Consider the following 24,591-nt stretch of genomic DNA (forward strand, 5'->3'; position numbering starts at 1 on the left):
GTAAGTCCTTCTCGGTCTTTCTCTGCCAGCCCTACCATCAACTTTTGCTTGCCAAAAACTAACACGAGATTAATATATTTTTTTCCTTGTTATTTGTTTATTTTTAGAACATAATCATTGTTTTGGTTAATTGAGGGGAGGCCTGTATCCAGCAGTGGGATGTAGTGTGTACAAAAGTAGATATAAGAGTATTTAGTATGTGTGTATCAGTGAGTGTTACTTTATATATATATATTTATATATATTTATTTATTTAGTTCGGAAAACAAAGAGTTCCATTGGTGTTAGTAGCACTTAAAGTAGGTTAGTAAAATTAAACTAAACACAAAACAAATAGGATTCATAATGCGCCTATTGCCACGCGCACGAGATGCCACACAAGCGGACAGTCTGGACTGTGGGCGACCACCTGCAGGATGCTGCTGCCACTGGCGCGCACGCGCCTCAACAAGGACGCACATCGCTTGCGCAGGATCGCCGGGAAACCGTCCACACGCTCATCCGCGAACATGCCTGAGGCACTGCAGTAGCGCGGCAGCCCCAGCAGCATCCTAAAGGCGTTATTATATTGGACCCGCATTCATTCATTTATGTTCTACATTTGTAATTTCATTTATTCGTCAGCCTGTCCGTGAGTGAGTTTTTTATTTTGCATATAACATATCCCCGGATGTATTTAGTCTGTTTATGTTATGTAATCATTATGACATGTACATTTTGTTACGTGAATTCAAAATTATATCGGAGAAAGTCCAAATTAATAACCAAGTTCAGCGCCAATCTGGATAGATTGGCTAAGAAGCTAAGAAAAAAATTAAAAGAAAAGAAAAGCCCAATAATAATTAAATTCAATTAAATTAGTAAATTAATAATAATTATTATTAATAATTATTATTTAATTTATTATTATTTATTTTTTTAGTAATTTCTCTTCATTAAAACCTCGATCTTTTCAATCAATTTCAATCTGTATGTAATATTATCGATATGTAAATCTATCTCCGGCGTTAAAATCCGACCGAAAACAATAATGTACTTCCCTGCCTAACCGCTGACGGAAGCGATGCCGCGATGTATATGCTGTTGGCGCGCTCCCTTATCTTTATAGGGTGCTTTGAAGAGGATAAATCATCCGCTCCTTGGCCCAATTCCACGCTCTATTTCGGCTTAGTGTGGAAGCATCTTAATATTATGATCGATAAGAATGAAATTTCATTCAATTTCTTAGCTACAAGAAGAGTAAAGTGATTCACTTTTTCTGTCGTGTAGGTAAAAGGTTCAACGAATTCATTAAAAACATCATAGAAGGAAAGCTAGAAGGAAAGAGAGGAAGGGGAAGACCAAGAAGAGCTTACATGGAACAGATTAAAGAAAAGGTTAACGTCGTGTCTTATAGGGAAGTCAAGGAATTGGCCTTTGATAGACTGGAATGGAAAATGCTACACCGACAAGAGCGTGGCTCTTAAATTGATGATGATGAGGTAAAAGGTTGGATTATCTAATATTTATAAACGCGTAGGTTGGTGAAGATGCATGTGGATATTTGTTGCTCGTCCACGCAAAAACTACTGTACAGATTTTTATGAAACTTCACACTTACCTAAAGGGTCTACTTATGAGGTGCAAAAACAGAAACAGTTGAAATCCAAGGCAGGTACCCACTGTCAGTCACTCAATGCGCGAGTATAATCGTAAGTATTTATTTATAGTTATGTCGTGTGAGGTTCAACTTGTTTAGCAAGCGGTAACGAGCGAATTACCTACTTCTTCACTACCGTGTGTACTCATCCATTTAGGGCTTTTTGGCGGGAAACGGGAACGGGACAGTTGCTTTCTTCATTGAATAATCTAAATAATTAATACGAAGTGCTGTTTTGTGGTTAATGATCGCATTAAGTTAGTCGGAAGACATTCGCGAGTGTTGTTATATCGGAGTATTCAATAAACAAAGTGTATCTGCCTATTTTTGCTTCGTGTCAAGAAGCCGCTTCATAACTCGAAAGTTTATGCGGACTTTTGAGTTAATTCGTTTGGGGTTCGGAGTAGGAGTCTCCGAGGGTGGGGGCTTAGGTTTCATCATCATCACCCTTCATCATTTCATCAATCATCAAGAAAAAAAAATACGTAAGACATGGCTGTATGGGCATAGTTCCCTTTGCCTTACCCTTTGGGGAAAACCAAAACAAAAAAAAAAATATCATCCATTTAGTATATCTTTATTGTATCTACCTAGAAAATGCAAAAACAGACGATGAGTTGCGGTGTACGGTCACAAGCATTAATATCACTTTGGTACCATGTCACATTAACTTTTTTGACAAATTGAACTGTAAGTCTCACTAAATCTCAAATATGTTAGTGCGACAGAGTCCTAAAGTGGGTAGATTATATTGCTCATGACTGCACAGCGTACGATAGACCTCGACGCTAAACGTGACGAGTTGAAGGCCCGTCCCCCTGCCGCTATTCATTATAATTACTGAAAAGGTGTACTCACGTGCCCTCACTGTGCGCGGGAGTTCACTGTGAAGATAGGCTACAATAGAATAGAATAGAATAGAAATAGTTTATTATGAAAGTTACATACTTAAGTCATAAGTCAAAGCTACATAAGTCATCTTCGGGCGCATCAGCGTCGTGCCGACTAGTAGTCGAAGTGGTCGCCATGGCCGATATCAATCGGAGATCATCATCATTACTTACGTACGCAAAGTCGCGAAATAAGTAATACGACATTAAGTCTCAAGGCATTAAGTATCTCGGATAAGGGACCCCGTGAGAAACGAGATAACGCCAAGGAAATGGTGATGCTATCATGAATAAGGTCTTTCAAATTAATCACGCGGCAGCCGCACAATGGTCGCGTTATCAGTATTTTATGAGCGTGATACATACGTATATAGGGTGACTTATATTCTCCTTAGAAAAAATCCTCAAAAACAATAAAGAATTATTATTATTGCGTATGGCAGACAAAAATAAAATATCCAGCTGAAGCTCTCCTAACCAAGTCTCTGTCGCATCCGTCACACAATGCAGCCCGGCTATGCCACCTGGGAACCGGTGCAGAGGGCACTCGTTCACTATGTTAGATATAGTTTCCGGGTGAACACATTCACAGTATGGCGACTCCTTTAAGCCCCCATTTATGTAGGTGAAGAATAACAATATGATAAAGCCACACAGCCGACCGATTCGCGCTGCTTATAACCTATTGCGGCCGAGATTTCTAGACACAATAGTCAAACAATCGGATTTGGATTTAAAAGGACTTAAGGCAATTATTATTATTGCGTAGGTATGGCAGACAAAAATAAAATATCCTGCGTGGATCATATTATATCCAGCTTAAACTCCCCTAACCAAGTCTCCGCATCCGTCACACAATGCAGCTCAGCTATGCCACCTGGGATCCGGTGTAGAGGACATTCGGTCTGAAGGAAATGAAAATCTGCCCATTGACCTAGGTCTGCCAACTGCCCAATGGCTCAAATTAGCCTCAAAACGTTTTTTTTTTTTTCGATTCTTCCGAAAACATTCCGCTCAGGGACGGCACTGAATCGTATCGGCGTCCAGTGGACGTAATATACGATCCCGACGACCCGATTACTCTAGCTATAGAGGCGGCCAATCAGCTCGCGACACCAAACACTTCAGAACCCCGATACCGACCCCGCCGGCATGGTGGACGATTTACCCTTATTCAGTGCTCATCGCTATCGACCCACTAGGGTGGATGAATTCTTTCAAATATTCTTTCTCTTAGACGACACCTTGAGCCGAGGTTCGCGCCCAACTGGGCACCCTCAGGCCTGTTGTCTTAAATTTTGTACCGGGTGAGAGCCTTCAGCGCTCCCCATTTGTCCGGCAAGTAGATAATGCCATCTGCGGCAAATCTACAATAAGTCACGTCAAAAAAAAGGTCTTTATTATTTACAACTTTAATCCATCCCTTTACACGTGCATTCACTGTATATTAATGTACAATTACTTATTACACAAACAAATATTTTACCAGTGAGATGTAAATAGGTGCAAATATTTACTCCACTCTGCAAGAAAATGTAAACACTATGTTGATTTAGTTTGTAGAGCAAATGTTAATTAGGTATTTGACTGGGTCAAAGATAAATTATAAAATGCTAATACAGAAATAGAAGCTAGTCAAAGATGAACGAAAACGGTCAGCAAAAATTTAATATCGATTGCCATCGACTCGCAAAGAAGAATCTCATTTTTCTTCTCGACTTATTTTCGAATTTTAATTACGAATTAAGTAACAATGGGTACGACGTTTGACCGCTTTTATTGATGACGTCACACGACAGTATTTGCATACAAACTCCAAAGAAAACTTTCATTTTGACGTTTCGTAAAAAGTATCTCAGTTGACTAGGTTGTGAAGTGGCCTATTAAAATATTTTTTGTTGGTGCAACCTAACAATGCAGACAAAAACAATAAACATTGTGCTGTCCTTCACTTACAATAAGTGTAACACGGAGATACAACTAGTTTTGAAACTGTCAAATTAAGAAGTCCACATCAGGGGGGTTAAAAATGCCACATCGAAGCAATTGGGTATTTGACTGGGTCAAAGATAAAATATGAAATGCCAATCTAGAAATAGAAGCCAGTCTATGTTGTTCAAAAACCAAACTCATTTTACTTTTTGACTTATTTTCGAATTTTAATTACAAATTAAGTAACAATGAGTACGACGTTTGACCGCTTTTATTGATGACGTCACACGACAGTATTTGCATACAAACTCCAAGGAAAACTTTCATTTTGACGTTTCGTAAAAAGTATCTCATTTGAAGCAATATATGGCTTTTTGGCGGGAAACGGGAACGGGACAGTTGCTTTCTTCATTGAATAATCTAAATAATTAATACGAAGTGGTGTTTTGTGGTTAATGATCGCATTAAGTTAGTCGGAAGACATTCGCGAGTGTTATTATATCGGAGTATTCAATAAACAAAGAGTATCTGCCTATTTTCGCTTCGTGCCAAGAAGCCGCTTCATAACTCGAAAGTTTATGCGGACTTTTGAGTTAATTCGTTTGGGGTTCGGAGTAGGAGTCTACTCCGAGGGTGGGGACTTAGGTTTTATCATCATCACCTTTCATCATTTCATTAATCATCAAGAAAAAAATACGTAAGACATGGCTGTATGGGCATAGTTCCCTTTGCGTTACCCTTCGGGGAAAACCAAAACAAAAAAAAAAAATTGCTGTTTGACATTTGTTTGCATTGCGCACTTACTTTTTGCAAATGTCAAATTTACATTAAACATTAGATTAAATAGTCTTAAGGGCCTTTCAAACAATACATACATTGAAACATTTCGCGGTAATATTAAGTATAACATCATGTTGAGGATTTCTTTTACGAGTTCGATCTCCATTAAATATATTTTATTGGGGGATCTTCGTAATGATGCAATAAAATTGTAAAGTGGGTCAGAGAATCGGTATATAAAACAGAAAAAGCTTGGTGAAGACGCTATAAATAGCTTTCTTGGTGGTTCAGTTATAGTCTAAACTTAGTAATTAGTCTTCTCCTATCGTCTGGGTCGTGAGGTGCATTACCAAACTCATCAATCCTGGTGCCAGGGTCATTATTGAGCCGCCAAAGGCCCCTGACATGACTCATATTACTTCTACGTACTTACATCAGTAAGTAGTGACCGAAACCAACGGCTTAACGTGACTGCAGAAGCACGGATCATCTTACTTTCGGGCAATCGGATGACAAGCCCGCAATTTCCTAACTAATCCAGGGCTCACAAAGTGATTTTTAGGATATGTCCCCACCAGGATTCGAACCCGGGACCTCCGGATCGTGAGTCCAAGTTTGTAAAAGTAAGATGATTCCGTGCTGCGCAGGGCACGTTGCGCCGCGGGTGCCGGCTATTAGCCGTAAAAAGCAGCGTGGTGGAGTATGCTCCATACCCCCTCCGTTTGAATGGGAAGGCCTGTGCCCAGCAGTGGGGCGTATATAGGCTGTTTATGATGACAATGATGACTTTCAAAACTTATTATTACTGTATCTATCTTCATCTGTGTGAATCTGTTTTGTATGTTGTGTGCAATAAAGTATATTTGATTTGATTTGATTTGATTTGATTATTATTTACCACTGCCACGCCTGACCCCAAAGACATTAGCCTAGTTTTTTTTTATAGATGTTTGTTAGACAAGAATCTTACATAACGTGATATTTTCTTGATTTTTTCTATCAAACTTTTTTGTCAACGAGTTGTTTGCGGCACGTCACTGCCAAATTTTATAGCAGGGAGCGATTTTTCCTGTTTATGTTGGGAACTTCCGAGCTTATTACAAGCCATAATGTAAGGTTTTAGGGCTTGTTCAAGATTTGCTATAGAGCAGTAAAAACCTTATTACGTATAATTATTTCGTAATGGCCTCAGTGGTCCAGTGGTTTGAGCGTTCGGCTCACGATCCGGAGGTCCCGGGTTCAAATTGCGGTGGGGAAATATAACAAAAATAACTTTGTGATTCCTAGTTTGATTAGGACATTACAGCCTGATCACCTGATTGTCTGAAAATCACATCTTAATGTGCCGTTGGTCCCGGTTACTACTTTCTTACTGATGGAAGTACGTAGTCGTTACATGAGTCATGTCAGGGGCCTTTGGCGGCTCAATAGTAACCCTGACACCAGGGTTATTGAGGTTGGTAATCCACCTCACAACCCACACGATAGAAAAGAAGACTTATATTTCGTGTAAATATGTTAAATAAATAAGTGATAATCCATTAGTATAAAAAGTCATGTTCTTTATTTGTTACTAAAGTTGTATTAGAAGAGCAATAAGTTTTCGTAATATGTTATTTGTGTTGTATGTACGGTCACGAGTACTAATATGTATTATATACACTTTGAAACCATGTCACATTAACTTTTTTGACAAATAAAACCCTAAGTCTCACTAAATGTCAAATATGATAGTGCGATAGGGTTCTAAAGTGGGTATATAATATTGCTCATGACTGTACTTTATGTTCCTTCTGTGTAATAAAGTGTTTTATGTCCAAACCAAAAGTGTTTTTTTGTGATCATCTCTTTCTCTCCTTGGTATTTATTATTCCCATTAGTATCGTAAGTGCGCGACTCTTTCTCGCCTCGACATACGTCACCCATCACTCTCTCACAGTACTGCACAGAAAGAGACAGACGATCTTTGTCGCAGCGAGAAAGAGTCGCGTGCTTACGGTGCTAGGCCCGCTGATGGTGGGGTCCGAGAGATATAATAGATAGATCAAATTCAAATTCAAAAATATCTTTATTACACTTACACTTTGAATCGTCAATTTTTACATAATGAACGTCTCATCCGCCTAAAACTACTGCAGCTTCTCACAACCTGTATAGCCGGGGAAAAGAAGCTGCAAGAAAAACCTCGGCACAGGGCCCTAGACGTTCTTTAAAAAATAAAAATAAACATGAAATATTGGTATACAATTGAGTAATATAGCTGCCTAATATCAGTTCTCAAACAGTTAATTCCATGCATTCATATCTTCTAAATAATCACTAACTTTATAATAACCTTTTTTGTAAAGTTTTTGTTTAACTACTGTCTTAAAACAGTTGAAAGGCAAATTCTGAATGTCAATGGGAATCTTATTGTAAAAACGTATACATTGCCCCTTAAAAGATTTAGTAATCTTATGTAATCGACTGACTTGTAAAGCAAGTTTATTTTTATTCCTGATATATTGTGATGGCAAAGTTAAAATATTAATTTCTTTAAATTTATTTCTAAGTGACATCTTGGATTCGGATTCAGATTGGATAGATCGAACTCTAACCACTAGACCACATAGGTTGTTCGCGCTATAAAAACAAAAACCAATAAGTATCTAAAGGACCCTAATGTCACGTCACATTGCGCATCGTTTGGCACGCCAGCGGTCTGTCTGAACCAACCCTTAGGACGGCAATCTCTTATCGGGATTTATGACTTGGACTGGAAACATTCGAAAAACGACGCGGTCTAGGGTAACCTGGGGTAAAATTATGTGTAAATAACTTTTGCTCGCGGCTTCACTCGCGTTTGCGCTTTGTTCTAACTTCTTGGAACCGTCTTATACAACCAGACGGTCCATATATCGGGTCCTTTCGTTGTATGTCAAAATACAATGTTAATACGTGTTGTGGGCACGTTATGGTGTTATGTTGTCGGGGGAAACCCTCTTGGGGTTTAACGACGTCATATGAATAATGTTTGTAACAATGTTTTGTACCAATAACACAAATACATACATAAACTCACGCCCGTAATCCCTAATGGGGTGGGCAGAGCCACAAGTAATCAAAGACAACTTGCAGCCACTGTTGATACGATGTCGTAAGCTGGATATGATGAACCTTATGGTGATAAGGGATCAGCCTATCGCCCATAACATTAGTTTGTACCAATAAAAGTATAAATAAATAAAAAATTGGGGTAACACGGTGCTCCTTTCCTAATGCACCAATTTTAGCTTCCTATCTTGAAAATTGCGAAGTTCCATATAAAATTTCACTCCCTCTTTAAAGGGGTTGGAGGCAGAATTAAAAAAAAATGATGCACAATATTTTGGTTAGTCACAAATAGTCGGCATACCAATTTTTAGCTTTCTACCTTGATTACGGGATGCTCCATACAAACTTCCACCCCTCATTTTAGGGAAGTGGGCGGTTAGAAAAAGACAAAAAGTAGCCTATGTCACTCTCCATCACTTCAACTATCTCCACTTAAAAAATCACGTCAATTCGTCGCTCCGTTTTGCCGTGAAAGACGGACAAACAAACAGACAGAAACATACTTTTCCATTTATAATATTGGTATGGATTTTAAGATATGGGTAACGTTGAGATATGGGTAACGCTAAGATATGGGTAACATTGCGATATGGGTAAAATTTATCACTAGTTTTGATCCGAAACCAGCAACGACATTTATTGGAGACAAGGGACCGAAGTTCTATTTCATTTTATGTCACATTGAGATTAATTTCCTTTGTTTTGGTGAATTTTCGACTACGTTTTTTTATTTTACGTGTTACAAAATATTCGTTTGATATTGAAAATGGGCTAAAAGTGAAAATGTATGATGTGTGTTCCACTATATAAATACAAATATATTTAAAAAAATATTATATTCAAATACTTTCCGATATTATAAAAAGGTAAATAACTTATAAAGGGTATGGTATGAGAATGTGTGTGTGTGAATAATGAGAGAGAACCACAGACATCAGTAGGCTCTGCATGGCAACAGCGCCGCACGCGGCGCGAATTATATCGAGGCTTTCAACCAATAGCCGTTTGACGTCCATCTACGTAGATAGCATTCGTATCGTTTATTGGTCGAAGCGCTCAATATAATTCGCGGCGCGGTTGTCATGCAGACCCGGCAGATGTGGTTTCGCCCATTCGCTGTAGACATTCCAACTGCACTAAAACCGACCGCCACAATTACCGATTCCCAATCAATTAAATGACTGCATATCTTTCACGGACAGTTCGATCGCAAATCGCAAATGGTGAACTTTACCGATGTAACCAACGACCGTTCCGAAGGCTCAATTCAATTCTCAATTATTTATTGCATTCCATGTAGTACAATGGGGTGTTACATAGGCATTGGAACTAAAACATGGACCCTGTAGGGTGTAGGGACAGCAACGTTGAAGGGAAGAGAGGAAGTGTGTATTAAAATTAAAACTTATCATTTAAAAATTCGTCTACAGTATAATAGCTCTTTTTAATTAGCATTGTTTTTAGATTTTTTATAAATAAATTAGTTTTAGTTTCATATCTTAAGTACTTTGGGCTAACGGCTCTCTGGCGCTAATTTCGAATATTCGTAATTTCATTTTAAATAGAGGAAAAAGATTGGAAGGGCTATTTTAGCGGGAAACGCGCGCCATACAGATATGAGCAAGTTCATACTTCAACTTTGAGTCTCCACCGGATTTCGTATTTTTAATCTTTACGAAAAAAAGTTTTATCATAGGGCTACTGCGATACAGGGGAAACCCTAGTGCAGGGCCCGCTATTAACTTGTGTTAAATTTACTTTATTTGGTAAATAAATACTTTTTACTTTTTTTTACTCGTCCGTACATTTTTTTACGACCTACGGTGCCCCGTGATATTATACGTAAAAGGTTTTGTGAAAAAATCTAATATCGAATTGACTATCATGCTCCCTCCCTCCTTATCACAGGAAAGCGAAACTTTAGTATGATCGTATCGTATTAAATAATATTATTTACCGAATACTGATTGATTTAATAGAATAGAATAGAATAAGTTTATTATAAAAGAGCGTCACACAAAAAAAAGACAACAACATCATATCAAATTTCCACTAAAACAATTACAAAAAAGCAAGACGGATGTTTGTCGAAATGATCATAAGGTGGTAGTGGACGTCCTGAGATAAAAGGGCCTCACTCAGCACAAGTCGCGGCGTGAACCACGACGCTGATATTATGTGGACCCTGTTGGGTGACGCACGAACATCGTGTTCCATAAACATGTGTTAATGATGTACATACATTATAATCATCATCATCAGCCCATTAACGTCCCCACTGCTGGGGCACGGGCCTTCCCTATGGATGGGTAGGGAGATCGGGCCGTAAACCATCACGCGGGCCCAGTGCAGATTGATAGTTATTAACGACTGCTAATGCAGCCGGGACCAACGGCTTAACGTGCCTTCCGAAGCACGGAGGAGCTCGAGATGAAAACATTTTTTTTTTGTGGTCACCCATCCAATGACCAGCCTTTGCGAAAGTTGCTTTACTTCAACAATCGCAGACCGAGCGCGTTAACCGCTGCGCCACCGAGCTCCTCCAACGTGTAATGTAGTAACTTAGTTACTTACCTAATCTTAATATCTTAGTAAAGAACACTTGGTATATGGTGGCACTTGTTGTCTTCCTATAACGTAACCTGAAACAAAGGAAAGAAGACATGTAGACATTAACAATATAACACAAATACAATACTTATACTGCCGGGAACAATGAGCTTTTGTGTTCGAGACACACGAAATAATGTGTAATTGCGGAGATGGCTGTTGTGTTTTGAGTATTATTTATTTTATTTTCTTCGGATATATTATTAAACAGTAACTGAATATAAACTGATAGCCATTATAAGTAACCGCATATAGATATCTATTTGAGTTGTACTACTTATTCATTTATGACCATTTAAGATAAACATTTCCATCATCATAAATATGTGTAACGGTTTTTTCAGCGCACGCCAGAATTGCTCGCATATGGTAGATTTTTTTCTACTTACTTGACATTGATCGTCATATAATTGATCTGTTAAACCAACGAGGTTATTTTTCTGATGACGCGACTGTGGTGTCCTGTGATATCGCCCTTAGACATAAGGAAGCTTCACATGTAGTAATCCAAGTTGATTACCAAACCAAACCCCTAGCAGTGTGATTACTGGCCGAGTGATAGATGACGGCTCGACCTTGGTTGTTCACACCGGGTCAGCTACTTGCGCCAGTAGTTTGTGTTTAGTGTTGCCCTGTACGAATATAATATCGCCCAAAATGGATATGATGAACCGTACGACATCTAAGTCTACAATACAATACAATACAAATACACTTTATTGCACCAAAATAAAAAGAAATAATTACAAAATGACTCTTAACTAAGTACAAGGCAAATGGCGGCCTTATAACCATAAGTCTATTTAATTCGTAAACGTTTTCTCTTTAAATTAAGATGGGTTTTGCTCTCACCCCATTCTTCCACGAGGCAAAGAAGGGGTCCACGGAGAGCGAGCTCACCCATGACTTAAAGGAGGTTACAAGATAACGGCCCCTGTAGTTCAGTGGTTGAGCGTTGGTCTCACGATCCGGAGGCCCCAGGTTCGAATACCGGTGGTAACATACCGCAAAAATCAATTTGTGTTCCCCAGACATTACAGGCTGATCACCTGATTGTCCGATAGTAAGATGATCCGTGCTTCGGAAGGCACATTAAGCCGTTGGTCCCGGTTACTACTTACTGATGTAAGTAAGTAATCATTACATGAGCCATGTCAGATCCTTTAGCGGCTCAGTAGTAACCTTGACACTAGGGTTGATAAGGTTGGTAATCCACCTCTCAACCCACACGAGAGAAGAAAAATAAATATACAATCCGACTTTTTTGACACCGTTCCTACCAAAGAGAAAGAAGGAAAAAGAAAGAAACATTTATTATTTAACACGTAGGCAGTCCAGTGATCCATATGTGGCTCATGACGGACTAGCTCCATACGTCCGTGACCCATACATGGGTCACTAAGAAACAACCCGGTTCGCACTAAGAGTGGGTCCCAGGTAACTTAGCAAAGGTTTGCCACCTTTTTGAAGGCTCAAGTGATTGAAGGTTTAGAATATTTTCTAATCAAAAATATCTGTTTATTCAGCTTTACTTTTACCAATAAAACTGAAATTACATCAGATATGCGGGACTTACAAGGGAGTCAAATTTTGTACAAGGACTGTCAACGTGTTAAGAGAATGTCCACATATAGACAATGTCTACGTATGTCTCTACGTCGACGTTCTCTCTCTGTATTTTGTGTCCATTGTGCTCAATAAAGTGTTTTATCTGTCTATCTTATTTAAAAAAATACCTTTCATTCTTTGTATGGGACCATATATCAACCATTATAACTCATACAATCCAATCGCCATTGCATAGCATTCTCTCTTACTTTCTATCAATCTTACGTTCCGTTCTAGTCACCTTCCTACATCATCATCAATTTAAGAGCCACGCTCTTGTCGGTGCAGCATTTTCCATGCTATTTTTAGGGATAAATAGGGCAGTGGTTTCCCGTCTTCCGTCGCGCAGTACTCTGTCTGACGCAAGTGGGATGGCGCCCAGAGTAGTCTATTACAAAGCCATACTAGGACTCCTGTCCTCCGCTGAATAGTACACTACACTTGCCAAACACTACTACTACTACACTGTACTTACGTAGCACTTTCCTACATGTATGTTTTATTATTAAGTAGGTCACTTTCTTCGCTGACTAATAAGAAAGTCTAGACCAGACAATCGAAGTAAGCATTATACTTAATATGAATTAAACACGATTACCAATGCCAAGGTCCTATCATCATGAAGATTGTAGCCAGTAAGTATTTAATATTTAACTTCATTTATCGCAAAGAAGCGATGACAATGAAATAAGTAAGTAAAGATTATTGCTTCAAGGGCTAACTATTAATTTAAATAGGTTAAGCTTTAGGGCCCTATTTCACCAGGACACAGTGGTGGCATGACCAGCACACAAATAAATTTTATACGTCCGATATGCACAAAGAGGATTCTTCTACAAATCTTGTAATTTAAACAGTTTCAAATAAATGATTCTTAACCCTTTCACGGACAGAGATCATGGGTCATTGGTGGTTCATAATAGGTAATATGACACCTTGGAATCGGAACGTCATTAGACGTTCTGTCCTTGAAACTGTTAAACGGCCTCCGTAGTCCAGTGGTTTAGCGTTGTACTCACGATCCGGAGGTCCCGAGTTTGAATCCCGGTGCACAAATCTTAAAAATCACTTTGTAATCCATAGTTTGGTTAGTTTGTTGCATGCTGATTACCTGATTATCCTGAAGTAAGATGATCCGTGCTTCGGAAGGCACGTTAAGCCGTTGGTTCCGGTTGTTACTTACTGATGTAAGTACGTAGTCGTTACATGAGCCATGTCAGGGGCCTTTGGCGGCTCAAACGGTTGAGGTTGGTCATCCACCTCACAACCCACACGATAGAAGCAGAAGATTAATCATAAGGATAATGCTTACTAAAATCCTTCCGCATCGGACTGCTGTTCCACCGGGGTAAGCAGAGAATACGAAATTCCATTTTCATTTTTTTAAATTAATATTAATTCCATTTTTATTACTTAAATTTTGTGTGGAATTATAGTCACTATATTACAGTTGTATTGTTAAGTTGAAACAATCTAGTGAAATTACGCGGCGAATTATTCTGCTGACGTCATCAGATTTTTCCAAATTAACAATACAAAAAGATCGACTTTATTTCTACTGTGATAGTGATTATAATTGGGTCGTGTACTAACTAGGTTCAAGATAAATTATAAAGACATATCTAAAACTAACAAAAAGCATTTTCTTTTTTCTCTTTAACTTATTTAAGAATTTTAATCAAGAAAAACGTAATAGTAAGTCCGACCAATGTTGGTAACATGGATACAATGAGCAGGCGGTGACTCGCCACTTACTGGATGGGCCACCTATCTAGCCGACGCGACTGGACGGCAAGGCAGCAACATGGTCGTGAGCAGCTCAGGGTGTCGAGAGATGTACACCGCTTTCTGCGAGGCGGTTGACCCGCGTCACCAACTCGCGACTTCACATCTTTCACTTCCACCCTGCGAGCGTATACCTCTAACGCCCCACTCTGGCCGGCCAATAAAGGCAAGCCAATGGCAAATAAATAAAAAAAAATAATAATAAAGCCAGAAGTGAGAGTCTTGCGGCCCGCGCTGGGGTCCACTCCGGCCGGCCAGTGAAGGCAAGCCGGAGACGGAGGGCCTGACCGACTCTCGGGGGATCTCAGCTCTGTGGTGTCGTCACTCACCAACTGCTCGCCACAAGCTGGCCTGCGGAGACTGACTGCAGTGTTTGACACGATAGGGTCGTCACATCTCCATGCCTTTATTATTATTATTATAGTAAAATGTAACTAATTCGACTAGTTGGAAGCTAGCCTATTCCATGTTATACTGAGAGTACAGACAGCGCATGCGATTCTTAAAAATCTGTATGCGTTGTAAGCATCAAGTATACAACTGTATACATTTGTTGGTGTCGTAGTGTGATAGGGCCCTAAGTGTGTACTTCTGTTGTTTCTCACCGTGTCATTAGCTGGAATAATGTATGATGGCGTGACCTTTATGGCTTAGTTTAGACAAGTGACTTGCCTTACATACTTACGGTTGATTAAGCACATGAAATGAAATAAAATGTAATATATTTATTCATCCAGAGACGTAAATACAGATCTAATTAAATAAAATTCTATCTATATAGTTTATTTAATCATGATTCCAGGCATACAACACCACCACCTAACACCTAGTAGGCCAGTATGGTAGTCGCAAATAATTCTAAACTGACTCATTGCGTTGCTTTATAGTTGCTACTGCAATTAGGGCTTCTCTATGTTTACCATCAGGCATAGTTGAGCCAACATACCTGGCCAATATATATATATATATATATATATATATATATATATATATATATATATATATATATATATATATACATATACATATATATACATATACACATGCATACCTACATACATACTGTTGGCGACAGATCTGGCAAACCCCGTTGCCTAGGTTTGTTGATTATATTATGGCGCATAGCAACGGGAGTGTGAAGTTTTTTTTTTTCTATTATTATAATTTTATGTACTTTTATTCTGTATTATACATTAATTGAGTTGTTTATCTTTAATAACTCATACATACATAAACTCACGCCTATTTCCGTGCTAGTATAAAACGATGGATGAATGTAGAGGAAGAAAGAGAATTGTATCAGGATCGAAGCCAATGGAATTCCATAGTCTCTGCTTATCCCGGTGGGATGATTCCAGGTCTATGGGTTTTGATAGGTATGGGTTTTGGCAGGGAGCCAAAATGTAGAAAAATAAAGCCAAAAAGGACCGTATCTTTGGACTGCGTTGATTTATAACCTTTCGTTTTTTACAACTTTTTAGACTAACACTTATCTAGGAATACTGTGCAATTTTAAACAATATTACGTACTTACTTAACAAGCATTTAACAGGAAAAATACATTTTGAAAACCAAAAACATATCATTAAAAATAAGGAAACGGTTTAAATCATACATTTGGAGCATTGCACTCTATGGAAGTGAAACGTGGACTGTGACACAGAGAGACAGAGAGAGGTTGGAAACGTTTGAGATGTGGTGTTGGCGAAGGATGGAGGGTATAAGCTGGACTGAAATGGTGTCAAATGAAAAAGTGCTGGAAAGAGTTGAAGATATTTTTTTTTTTGTTTTTTTTTTGACGTGACTTATTGTAGATTTGCCGCAGATGGCATTAACTACTTGGCCGGACAAATGGGGAGCGCTGAAGGCTCTCACCCGGTACAACGTATAAGACAACAGGCCTGAGGGTGCCCAGTTGGGCGCGAGCCTCGGCTCAGGGCGTCATCTGAGAGGAAAAATATTTGAAAGAATTAATCGACCCTAGTGGGTCGATAGCGATAAGCGCTGAATGAGGGAAATCGTCGACCACGCCGGCGGGGTCGGTATCGGGGACCTGAAGTGTTTGGTGTCGCGAGCTGATTGGCTGTCTCTATGGCTAGAGTAATCGCGTCGTCGGGATCGTATATTACGTTCTTCGGACGCCGATACTTTGCAGTACCGTCCCTAAGCGGAATGTACTCGGAAGCCGCAACTACCAGGGGATTTGGGTGGTGCGGAGCAGAAAAGAGAACCATAATGAAGACTATTGAGAATCGGAGAGGAAATATGATTAGCCACCTGATACGACACGATTCATTTATGACAAACATCATAGAAGGAAAAATTGAAGGGAAGAGAGGAAGGGGTAGACCTAGGAGAACATTTATGAAACAAATAAAAGAGAAGGTGCATTTCGTGTCGTATCAGGAGGTGAAAAATTTGGCGGGAAGAAGAGAGGAATGGCGATTACTCCACCGACAAAAGCGCAGCTCTTAAATAAAGAGAGAGACGTTCTTACTTATAATACGGGTCAACAAAATAAACTGAAAACCTTCCTTTTGAAGTCGGTAAAAAAACAAATGCATTATAATCAGAGCTGTGGATAGCTCTGTAACATAAAATATAAAGCACTGCCCCAAGTCTTATGGGAAATCTGTTATGAAACCGTAAGAATACCTATTCGAAGGAAAATGTACACGTCGGAACAAGAACGCTGGAAAGATATTAATGAAATCTGCTTTTATCTTTTATCGTTCGAAGGTTATATGATTCCGACGACCCGATTACTCTAGCCATACTATTACTCTGGTCAATCAGCTCACGACACCAAACACTTCAGAACCCCTATACCGATCCCGCCGGCGTGGACGACGATTTCTCTCATTCAACGCTTATCGCTATCGACCCACTCGGTTAATTCTTTCAAATATTTTTCCTCACAGACAACGCCCTGAGCTTTTCACTATAAGCCGACTCACGTTAAGTAACTTGACTATCAATCCCCACTTGACACTTGAACATCTAAACACAGCACAAATGACTGCACGTCAATTGTTATTATTGATTCGTGCAGTCGTGCGTAGTGGCATTAGCACGTAAATTATATAGCATAACACAATGGGGGGCGATTTTCGTTTCCTTAATGATAGTGAGGACATTAATATCAAAACAAGGATATAGGTGACTTCAAACAACACATACTATAACATACTATATCACAATTGGGTTAGTCATAGGTACGATAAGCTGCAAAAGTCCAATCAGTTTCTTGTAAAATAATAAATTAACTGGTTGCATTTAAATGTCGTTTCTGTTATAGACCAAAAACACCTACAAAAACATAAATTTTATTTATTTATTTATTTATTTAATAAACACACGTAACAGGTTACAGACACAAATCTTATGAAATAATACACTTTTTGAGGTTCAGACTGTAGCCCAACTAAACGTATGCGTTATACAATACTATGGTGGGAAAACACGACGCAAATTAAAAGATATTACAATAAAATATACTAAGTATATTGTATACTGAGAACTGATATTAGGCAGCTAAATTACTCAATTGTATATCAATATTTTATGTTTATTTTTATTTTTTTTAAAGAACGTCTAGGGCCCTGTGCCGAGGTTTTTCTTGCAGCTTCTTTTCCCCGGCTATACAGGTTGTGAGAAGCTGCAGTAGTTTTAGGCGGATGAGACGTTCGTTATGTAAAAATTGACGATTCAAAGTGTAACTATGTTACCTACTGAATAAAGATATTTTTGAATTTGAATTTATTTTTGAACTACGATTCATGGATCAACGGCCAAATCTTCAGGTGAGCATTATGTTTCTAATAAGAAAACGAATGAAGGCCGGAAAATTATTATTAAAAATATCAATATCCTTGTCATTAACGACAAGGTCATTGTACTGACGATACATACGGGTGATAGGGTTGTAAAAGGAGGTATTATTACGATACACGCACAGATTGAATGGTCTAGGATTCTGGGTTATAATTGTGACAACTAATGGTTCATAATTTCACCACTGTTTACAAATAATTCGCTGGGCTCAGTGACTGAACTTTAGCTCTTTGATTGCACATCCATCCTCACCGAGGTTTCTGTTAGACCAACGTGATAGGTGGTGAGCCGTGTTCGTCTATAATGGTCGAGTCAACTGTGTTAGTTAAAACTGCACTGAATTCGATTTCATGAGTTTGAATTCGTTTAGATCATAGATAATTGATATCACGTGGTTTCCAAGATTTGAACCCAGTATGCTCGCCTCCGTGGTCTAACAGCCTCCGTGGTCTAGTGGTTAAGAGCGTTAGGCTCACGATCTGGAGGTCCGGGTTCGATTCCCGATGGGGACATTGTCGAAATCACTTTGTGAGACTGTCCTTTGTTTGGTAAGGACTTTTCAGGCTTGAATCACCTGATTGTCCGAAAAAGTAAGATGATTCCGTGTTTCGGAGGGCACGTTAAGCCGTTGGTCCCGGCTATTAGCCGTAAAAACATCTCCACCAACCCGCATTGGAGCAGCGTGGTGGAGTATGCTCCATATCCCCTCCGGTTGATTGAGGGGAGGCCTGTGTCCAGCAGTGGGACGTATATAGGCTGTTTATGTATGCTCGCCCCCTATTGCATGGAACTTAAACATAGCTGGCAAGCTGTACTATACACCTCTGCCTACCCCTTTAGGGATACTGGCGTGACATAAGTCACATCAAATGTGAATTTTATGCTCCTCTCTCGACGCTTTTGTTTTTATTTTTGACACTTACTACGTTGCCGAACAAATGGACTGCGCTGAAGGCTCTAACCCGGTAAAGATTTCAAGGCCCAGTTGGGCGCGGACCTCGACTTAGCGTCATCTGAGAGGATTATATTTCCATCGCAAAAGTAAAGAATTGAAAATAATTAAAAAAAAAACACACAAAATCAATCATGAATTAGTATGCGACGAAAAATTCCACTTGATATTAAATCACAATAATTATGGTCTGAATCATCCCACAAAGTTTTCGTTACGATGTCACTAACACCCTGTATTTGAAAGAATAAATCTACTCTAGTGGGCCGATAGCGTTATGCACTGAATGACGGGAATAGTCGTTATCTGAACGCACTGTCTTTGACCGTGTTAACAATGTAGAAAATGATACCTAAAGAATCACGTCGCGAACTCATTTAAACGCCAGCGCATAAATCAGCCGAGCTAAAAGCTGGACCTTGTTTGAGTAATCGCCACTCCAGCGAGTTCGTGCGGGTTTTTAAGTCCGCTCTTGTGAGTGTTCTTAACTTTACACTTAGTCATGTTGGGTGGTTTAGTAACCACATATCAAAATTTAGTAAAATTAGTGTTACTAGAACAGTCTCGATTGTTCTCTCTCTCGTGGCATTCTTTAAAGGACATACAATGATGAAGTCAAAATATTTTCGGGGATAGTGTTATGGGCGAAAGGCAAGAGGGAAACCACTGCCCTATTTTTCCCTAGAAAAGTAGCATGAAGAATGCCACATCGGCAAGAGCGTGTCTCTTAAATTAGTGATGATATGTTATGTATCAAAAATGCACAAAAGAAATGTACGATAAGGTGGTAAAGTCCAATCAGTTTCTTGCAAAGTAATAAATTAACTGGTTGCACTTAAGACCTTTTGGTTACATGTCGTTTCTGTAATAGACCAAAACACATAAAAAAACATAAATTTTATAATTATGACAACTAATGGTTAATAATTTCACCACTGTTTACAAATAATTCGCTGGGCTCAGTGACTGCACTTTTGCTAAGTACTTACAAAAAGTATAAACCCTCCGAAGCACCAATTTTTTTCGGACAGTCAGGTGATTCAAGCCTGAAAAGTCCTTACCAAACAAAGGACAGTCTCACTAAGTGATTTCGACAATGTCCCTATCGGGAATCGAACCCGGACCTCCAGATCGTGAGCCTAACGCTCTAACCACTAGACCATGGACGCTGTTTGTTGTTAAGCCAGTATATTTATTTAGATTTTTGAGATTTTGATAAAGTTAACCTCTAGAGTAAAAAGTAAGTAAGTGAAATGTTTGTTTTTCATAAAAAAATACAGAAAATATTGGTAAGTACAATAAAAAACCCCACAAAACTAATTCGTCGGTTTGTCTGTGGGAGTGGAAATGTTCCGTGCTCTGTGGTATTCCGCCATTGTTATCTTGTTGGTCGCACCAACTTGTAACAAAGTCACTGTTACACACCTAACTTTGTTACAAACTAAGTCTATCTATCTTATCTTACTATGTCCCTTGTGGGATGGGCAGAGAACGTGGGGGTTTAACCTACGTATGTCTCTGACGTGACGTCCATGGTCTGTTTCAGTGTGGGCAGTGCAATAAATTGTCACTTATTAATAGCATTTTGGTTGAGGAGCTCGGTGGCGCAGCGGTAAACGCGCACGGTCTGCGATTTGAAGTTAAGCAACTTTCGCAAAGGCCGGTTATAGGATGGATTATCACAAAAAAAGTTTTGACCTCGAGCTCCTCCGTGCTTCGGAAGGCACGTTAAGCCATTGGTCCTGGCTGCATTAGCAGTCGTTAGGAACTACCAATCCCGCCCGCGTGGTAGATTTTCCTCTCAGACGACGCCCTGAGCCGAGGCTCGCGCTCAACTGGGCACCCTCAGGCCTGTTGTCTTAAATTTTGTACCGGGTGCGAGTGGTACCCTATAAGGGCAGATGATGAGCTGTTTATCTATTTTACTAAAATACCCTACATGGCCAGACAAGTAGGGAGCGTTGATGACTCCGGTAATCTACAGTTTACTTAACCTCTAAGCTGAAACTTGAGATCATAAATCACACGCCAACCCACCGCTTAGTTTGTTGAGTAATTACGACACCGCCAGACTAAAGTGGTTTTACTTTGATTTTTACCCGACCGACAATCAAGGAGGGTAATGTTTTTCATGTGTATGCATGTCCGGGTTCGATTCCCGATGAGGACATTGTCGAAATCACTTTGTGAGACTTTCCTTTGTTTAGTAAGCACTTTTCAGGCTTGAATCACCTGATGATGACGAAAACGAAAGATGATTCCGTGCTTCGTTGGTCCCGGCTATTAGCCGTTAAAACACCTCCAACCACCCGCATTGGAGCAGCGTGGTGGAGTATGCTCCATACCCCTTCCGGTTGATTGAGGGGAGGCGTGTCCGGCAGTGGGACGTATATAAGCTGTTTATGTATGTATATTTCTTTGTGGCTTCCGGCTTGATGGATATTGATGTATGAGGTATTTTTTATATATTTCCCATTTCCGATATACTGAAGTGGGAATGGGGGGACATGTCTTCCATATGTAAAATACATCTGATTGGGGATGACGGTGGAAGGACGACCTAGACGCCTTCCAGAACACCTGGTAGAAGGATGCCCAAGATAGGGATGTTGGAAAGAGAAAGGCCTTTGCCTAGCAGTAAGACATCAATTAGGCTATATAGAAAAAAGAAATCCCGTTGATTGCAGGTCCTTTGGTTACTATGGCTATTATGGTTTTGTTTATTATACATAAATAACCTACGTATTAAAATTAAAATTCATTAAAATTCAAATTATTGATTTCAGATTAATATCCATAATTATAAGTACATTAGATGAGATTCCATATTTAAAATTAAAATTAAATTATATAAATTCAAATAAAATAAAATTATCAATTTCTTAATAAATAAAATAAAATTAATATTATTAAAAAAGATAAAATAAGTACATGAAATAAAATACATTGGTGCTCATTTGGGTGCGGGGACATAGCGACATCATACAGTAAACACCACGTATTCCCCTTTATAATGTTACTCTATTTAACAAAATCTCGATTTCTTACAAGTAAAAATTGAGATCACAAATGGGCTAGTTTCCAACTAGTCAAATAAGTTACTTTTTACTAAACTTCAAAACACGAAATTACTGTGGAATTTGTATGAAAGACCACATTGTGAAGTGTGAAACGTGATAAAATGTGGGACTAATTATTACGATTTTCTTGATTTAAATTCATAAATAAGTTAAATAGAAAAAGAAAATGTTTTTCGTTACTTTTAGATTAGGGGGGTTAAAATGGCCAGATCGAAGCAATTCATCTAAGAAAGCAATATTGCAATTTGACATTTGCGCATATAAAAGTAAGTGCGCAATGCAAACAAATGTCAAATAGCAATATTGCTTTCTTAGATGAATTGCTTCGATGTGGCCATTTTAACCCCCCTGTATTTATTTCGTAATCAGAATTTCATAATTTATCTTGAACCTAGTACACGACCCAATTCAAATTCTTCTTCTTATTATCATGTGGATTGTGAGGTGGAATACCAACCTCATCAACCCTGGTGTCAGGGTGATTATTGAGCCGCCAAAGGCCCTTGACATGGCTCATGTAACGATGTAATTCAAATTTTAAAATATCTTTATTCAGTAGATAACATAGTTACAGTTTGAATCGTCAGTTTTTTAATAATGAATGTCTCATCCGCCTAAAACTACTGCAGCTTCTCACAACCTGTATAGCCGTGGAAAAGAAGCTGCAAAAAAAAAGCCTCGGCACAGGGCCCTAGACGTTTTTTTTTTTAATATGAGTAAGGGAGTACGCGCGGACCGTTTGTCTTCCTCGCACGCACGGGTAAGGTAGCAAACGGTAAGAATGAATTTTGTATGGAGTGTCCGCTCTGTGGTAATTCTTTGAAGTTTATTCGTGAATTCGTGACCTTTGGTTAAATTATCTTATCAGTGTCACTGGGGGCAAAGTCAGTTAAATAAAAGAAGACCCTTTTTGTTCTTGAAGGGTCTTATAAGGAAAATAATGCTTTGCATAAAATATTGGGGCTATTTTATTTAAATGTCTGTATTTAAATAATGGAGGTTCTGTTCGGTATGTGAGTGTCTTTTGATATTTGAAACAAATTTGTTTTTTATTATATATTTCGCATGCGAGTTGAAAGCGAGCGATTCAAAAATAAAGACCAGGAGAAGTCGTATTATGTTATTAGTTCACAGATCTCGGTTGGCAATTTGTAACGGGAGAAATTTCTCACATGCTCAGACAGAGTCGACGGGAGAGGCAGATACGTGGATAGAATAAACTGTACACTGCAGGCTAGTGTTGCTCTATAACTGGCTGTATATCGATTAATAGTCGATTATATTATTTCTCTCTCTCTCTCTCTCTCTCTCTCTCTTTATTTAAGAGCTGCGCTCTTGTCGGTGGAGTAATCGCCTTCAATACTCTATAGATAGGGCGTGTAGAACGGTGGTTGCCCCAATCGCCTTCCGTTCCAAAGTACACCGACCAATTTCACAATCGGTGATGTTCTAGCTAGAGCCCTATCCGAATCCATTTCCTCGGCCTCCAACCAGTACTGGTACCGCTGCTTATATTCTAACCCCATAAATAATCTAAATTTTGACATGCCTATCGATATTTAAAATCGATATAATTGTGGTATTATATCAATTTTTGTCAATTATAAAATGTATGTTGTAATTATAAAAAAAACATTTTTTTTTAGATATAATTGATACCTACTATTAATAGTAAACATAATTGTAATATTATCAATTAAATCGATTTTATCGACGTATTGGTTAAGAATAAGAAAAGCAAGAGATCGAAGCAAATGGAATTCCATAATCTCTGCTTACCCCGATGGGAAATAAGCGTGAGTTTATGTATGTGTTGTGTTGGGTTGTGTGTGTTAAGAATCCATTAACGAAAATTGAAAAATTTTCAGTATCAATATTTCGATTTTTAAGCTTCATAATCGATTAATTGATAATCGATTACTCGGCAACACTACTGCAGGCGAAGAATGGACGAGTCTAACGTATTTACAACGGTATTACCTATATGTCAAAGAACGTGAAGAAGGTTTAAAAGTGGAGGCAACCCTACAATAAATACAATACTCTCGACAAATATACAATTCGGGAGGGTAAATAGGCGTTTAAGGGCCATATTTCATCATACATTTACTTTAGAGTAACCTACAAAATGTATCCTATCCTTTCTTCCAGTTCCAAGTTTCCGCCTACAATAACTGCAAACTGCGGAATTTTCCCAAAATGTCTAACAAAAGTTACAATAAGATGAACAGGACGCCGTGACGTCTTCAAAATACGTCAATACGCCCAATATGAGTACGTCGATAAGTACATCAAATATTTACCGGGCACTTGACGGTTTCAATAACTTGATATATCGAGAGGCCTTTGCTGACTTCAGTTAGGTATCTTCTATAAGTACTTAGATGA

The 24,591-nt window shown here is 38.8% G+C and overlaps 2 protein-coding genes across 2 annotated transcripts in view; one reads left to right on the plus strand and one right to left on the minus strand.

Annotated features, from left to right (window-relative positions):
* LOC126372447 (N-acetylneuraminate 9-O-acetyltransferase) overlaps nucleotides 1-24,591 on the plus strand; it is a 397,639-nt gene that overhangs the window by 179,971 nt on the left and 193,077 nt on the right. The window lies entirely within an intron of this gene.
* LOC126372647 (uncharacterized) overlaps nucleotides 1-24,591 on the minus strand; it is a 302,389-nt gene that overhangs the window by 158,519 nt on the left and 119,279 nt on the right. The window contains exon 4 of the mRNA XM_050018495.1: nucleotides 10,909-10,976. Within this exon, the coding sequence (XP_049874452.1) occupies nucleotides 10,909-10,976 (68 nt within the window). The remainder of the gene's footprint in view (nucleotides 1-10,908; nucleotides 10,977-24,591) is intronic.

Source organism: Pectinophora gossypiella, chromosome 14 (assembly GCF_024362695.1).
Source record: "Pectinophora gossypiella chromosome 14, ilPecGoss1.1, whole genome shotgun sequence".
NCBI classification, from domain to species: domain Eukaryota; kingdom Metazoa; phylum Arthropoda; class Insecta; order Lepidoptera; family Gelechiidae; genus Pectinophora; species Pectinophora gossypiella.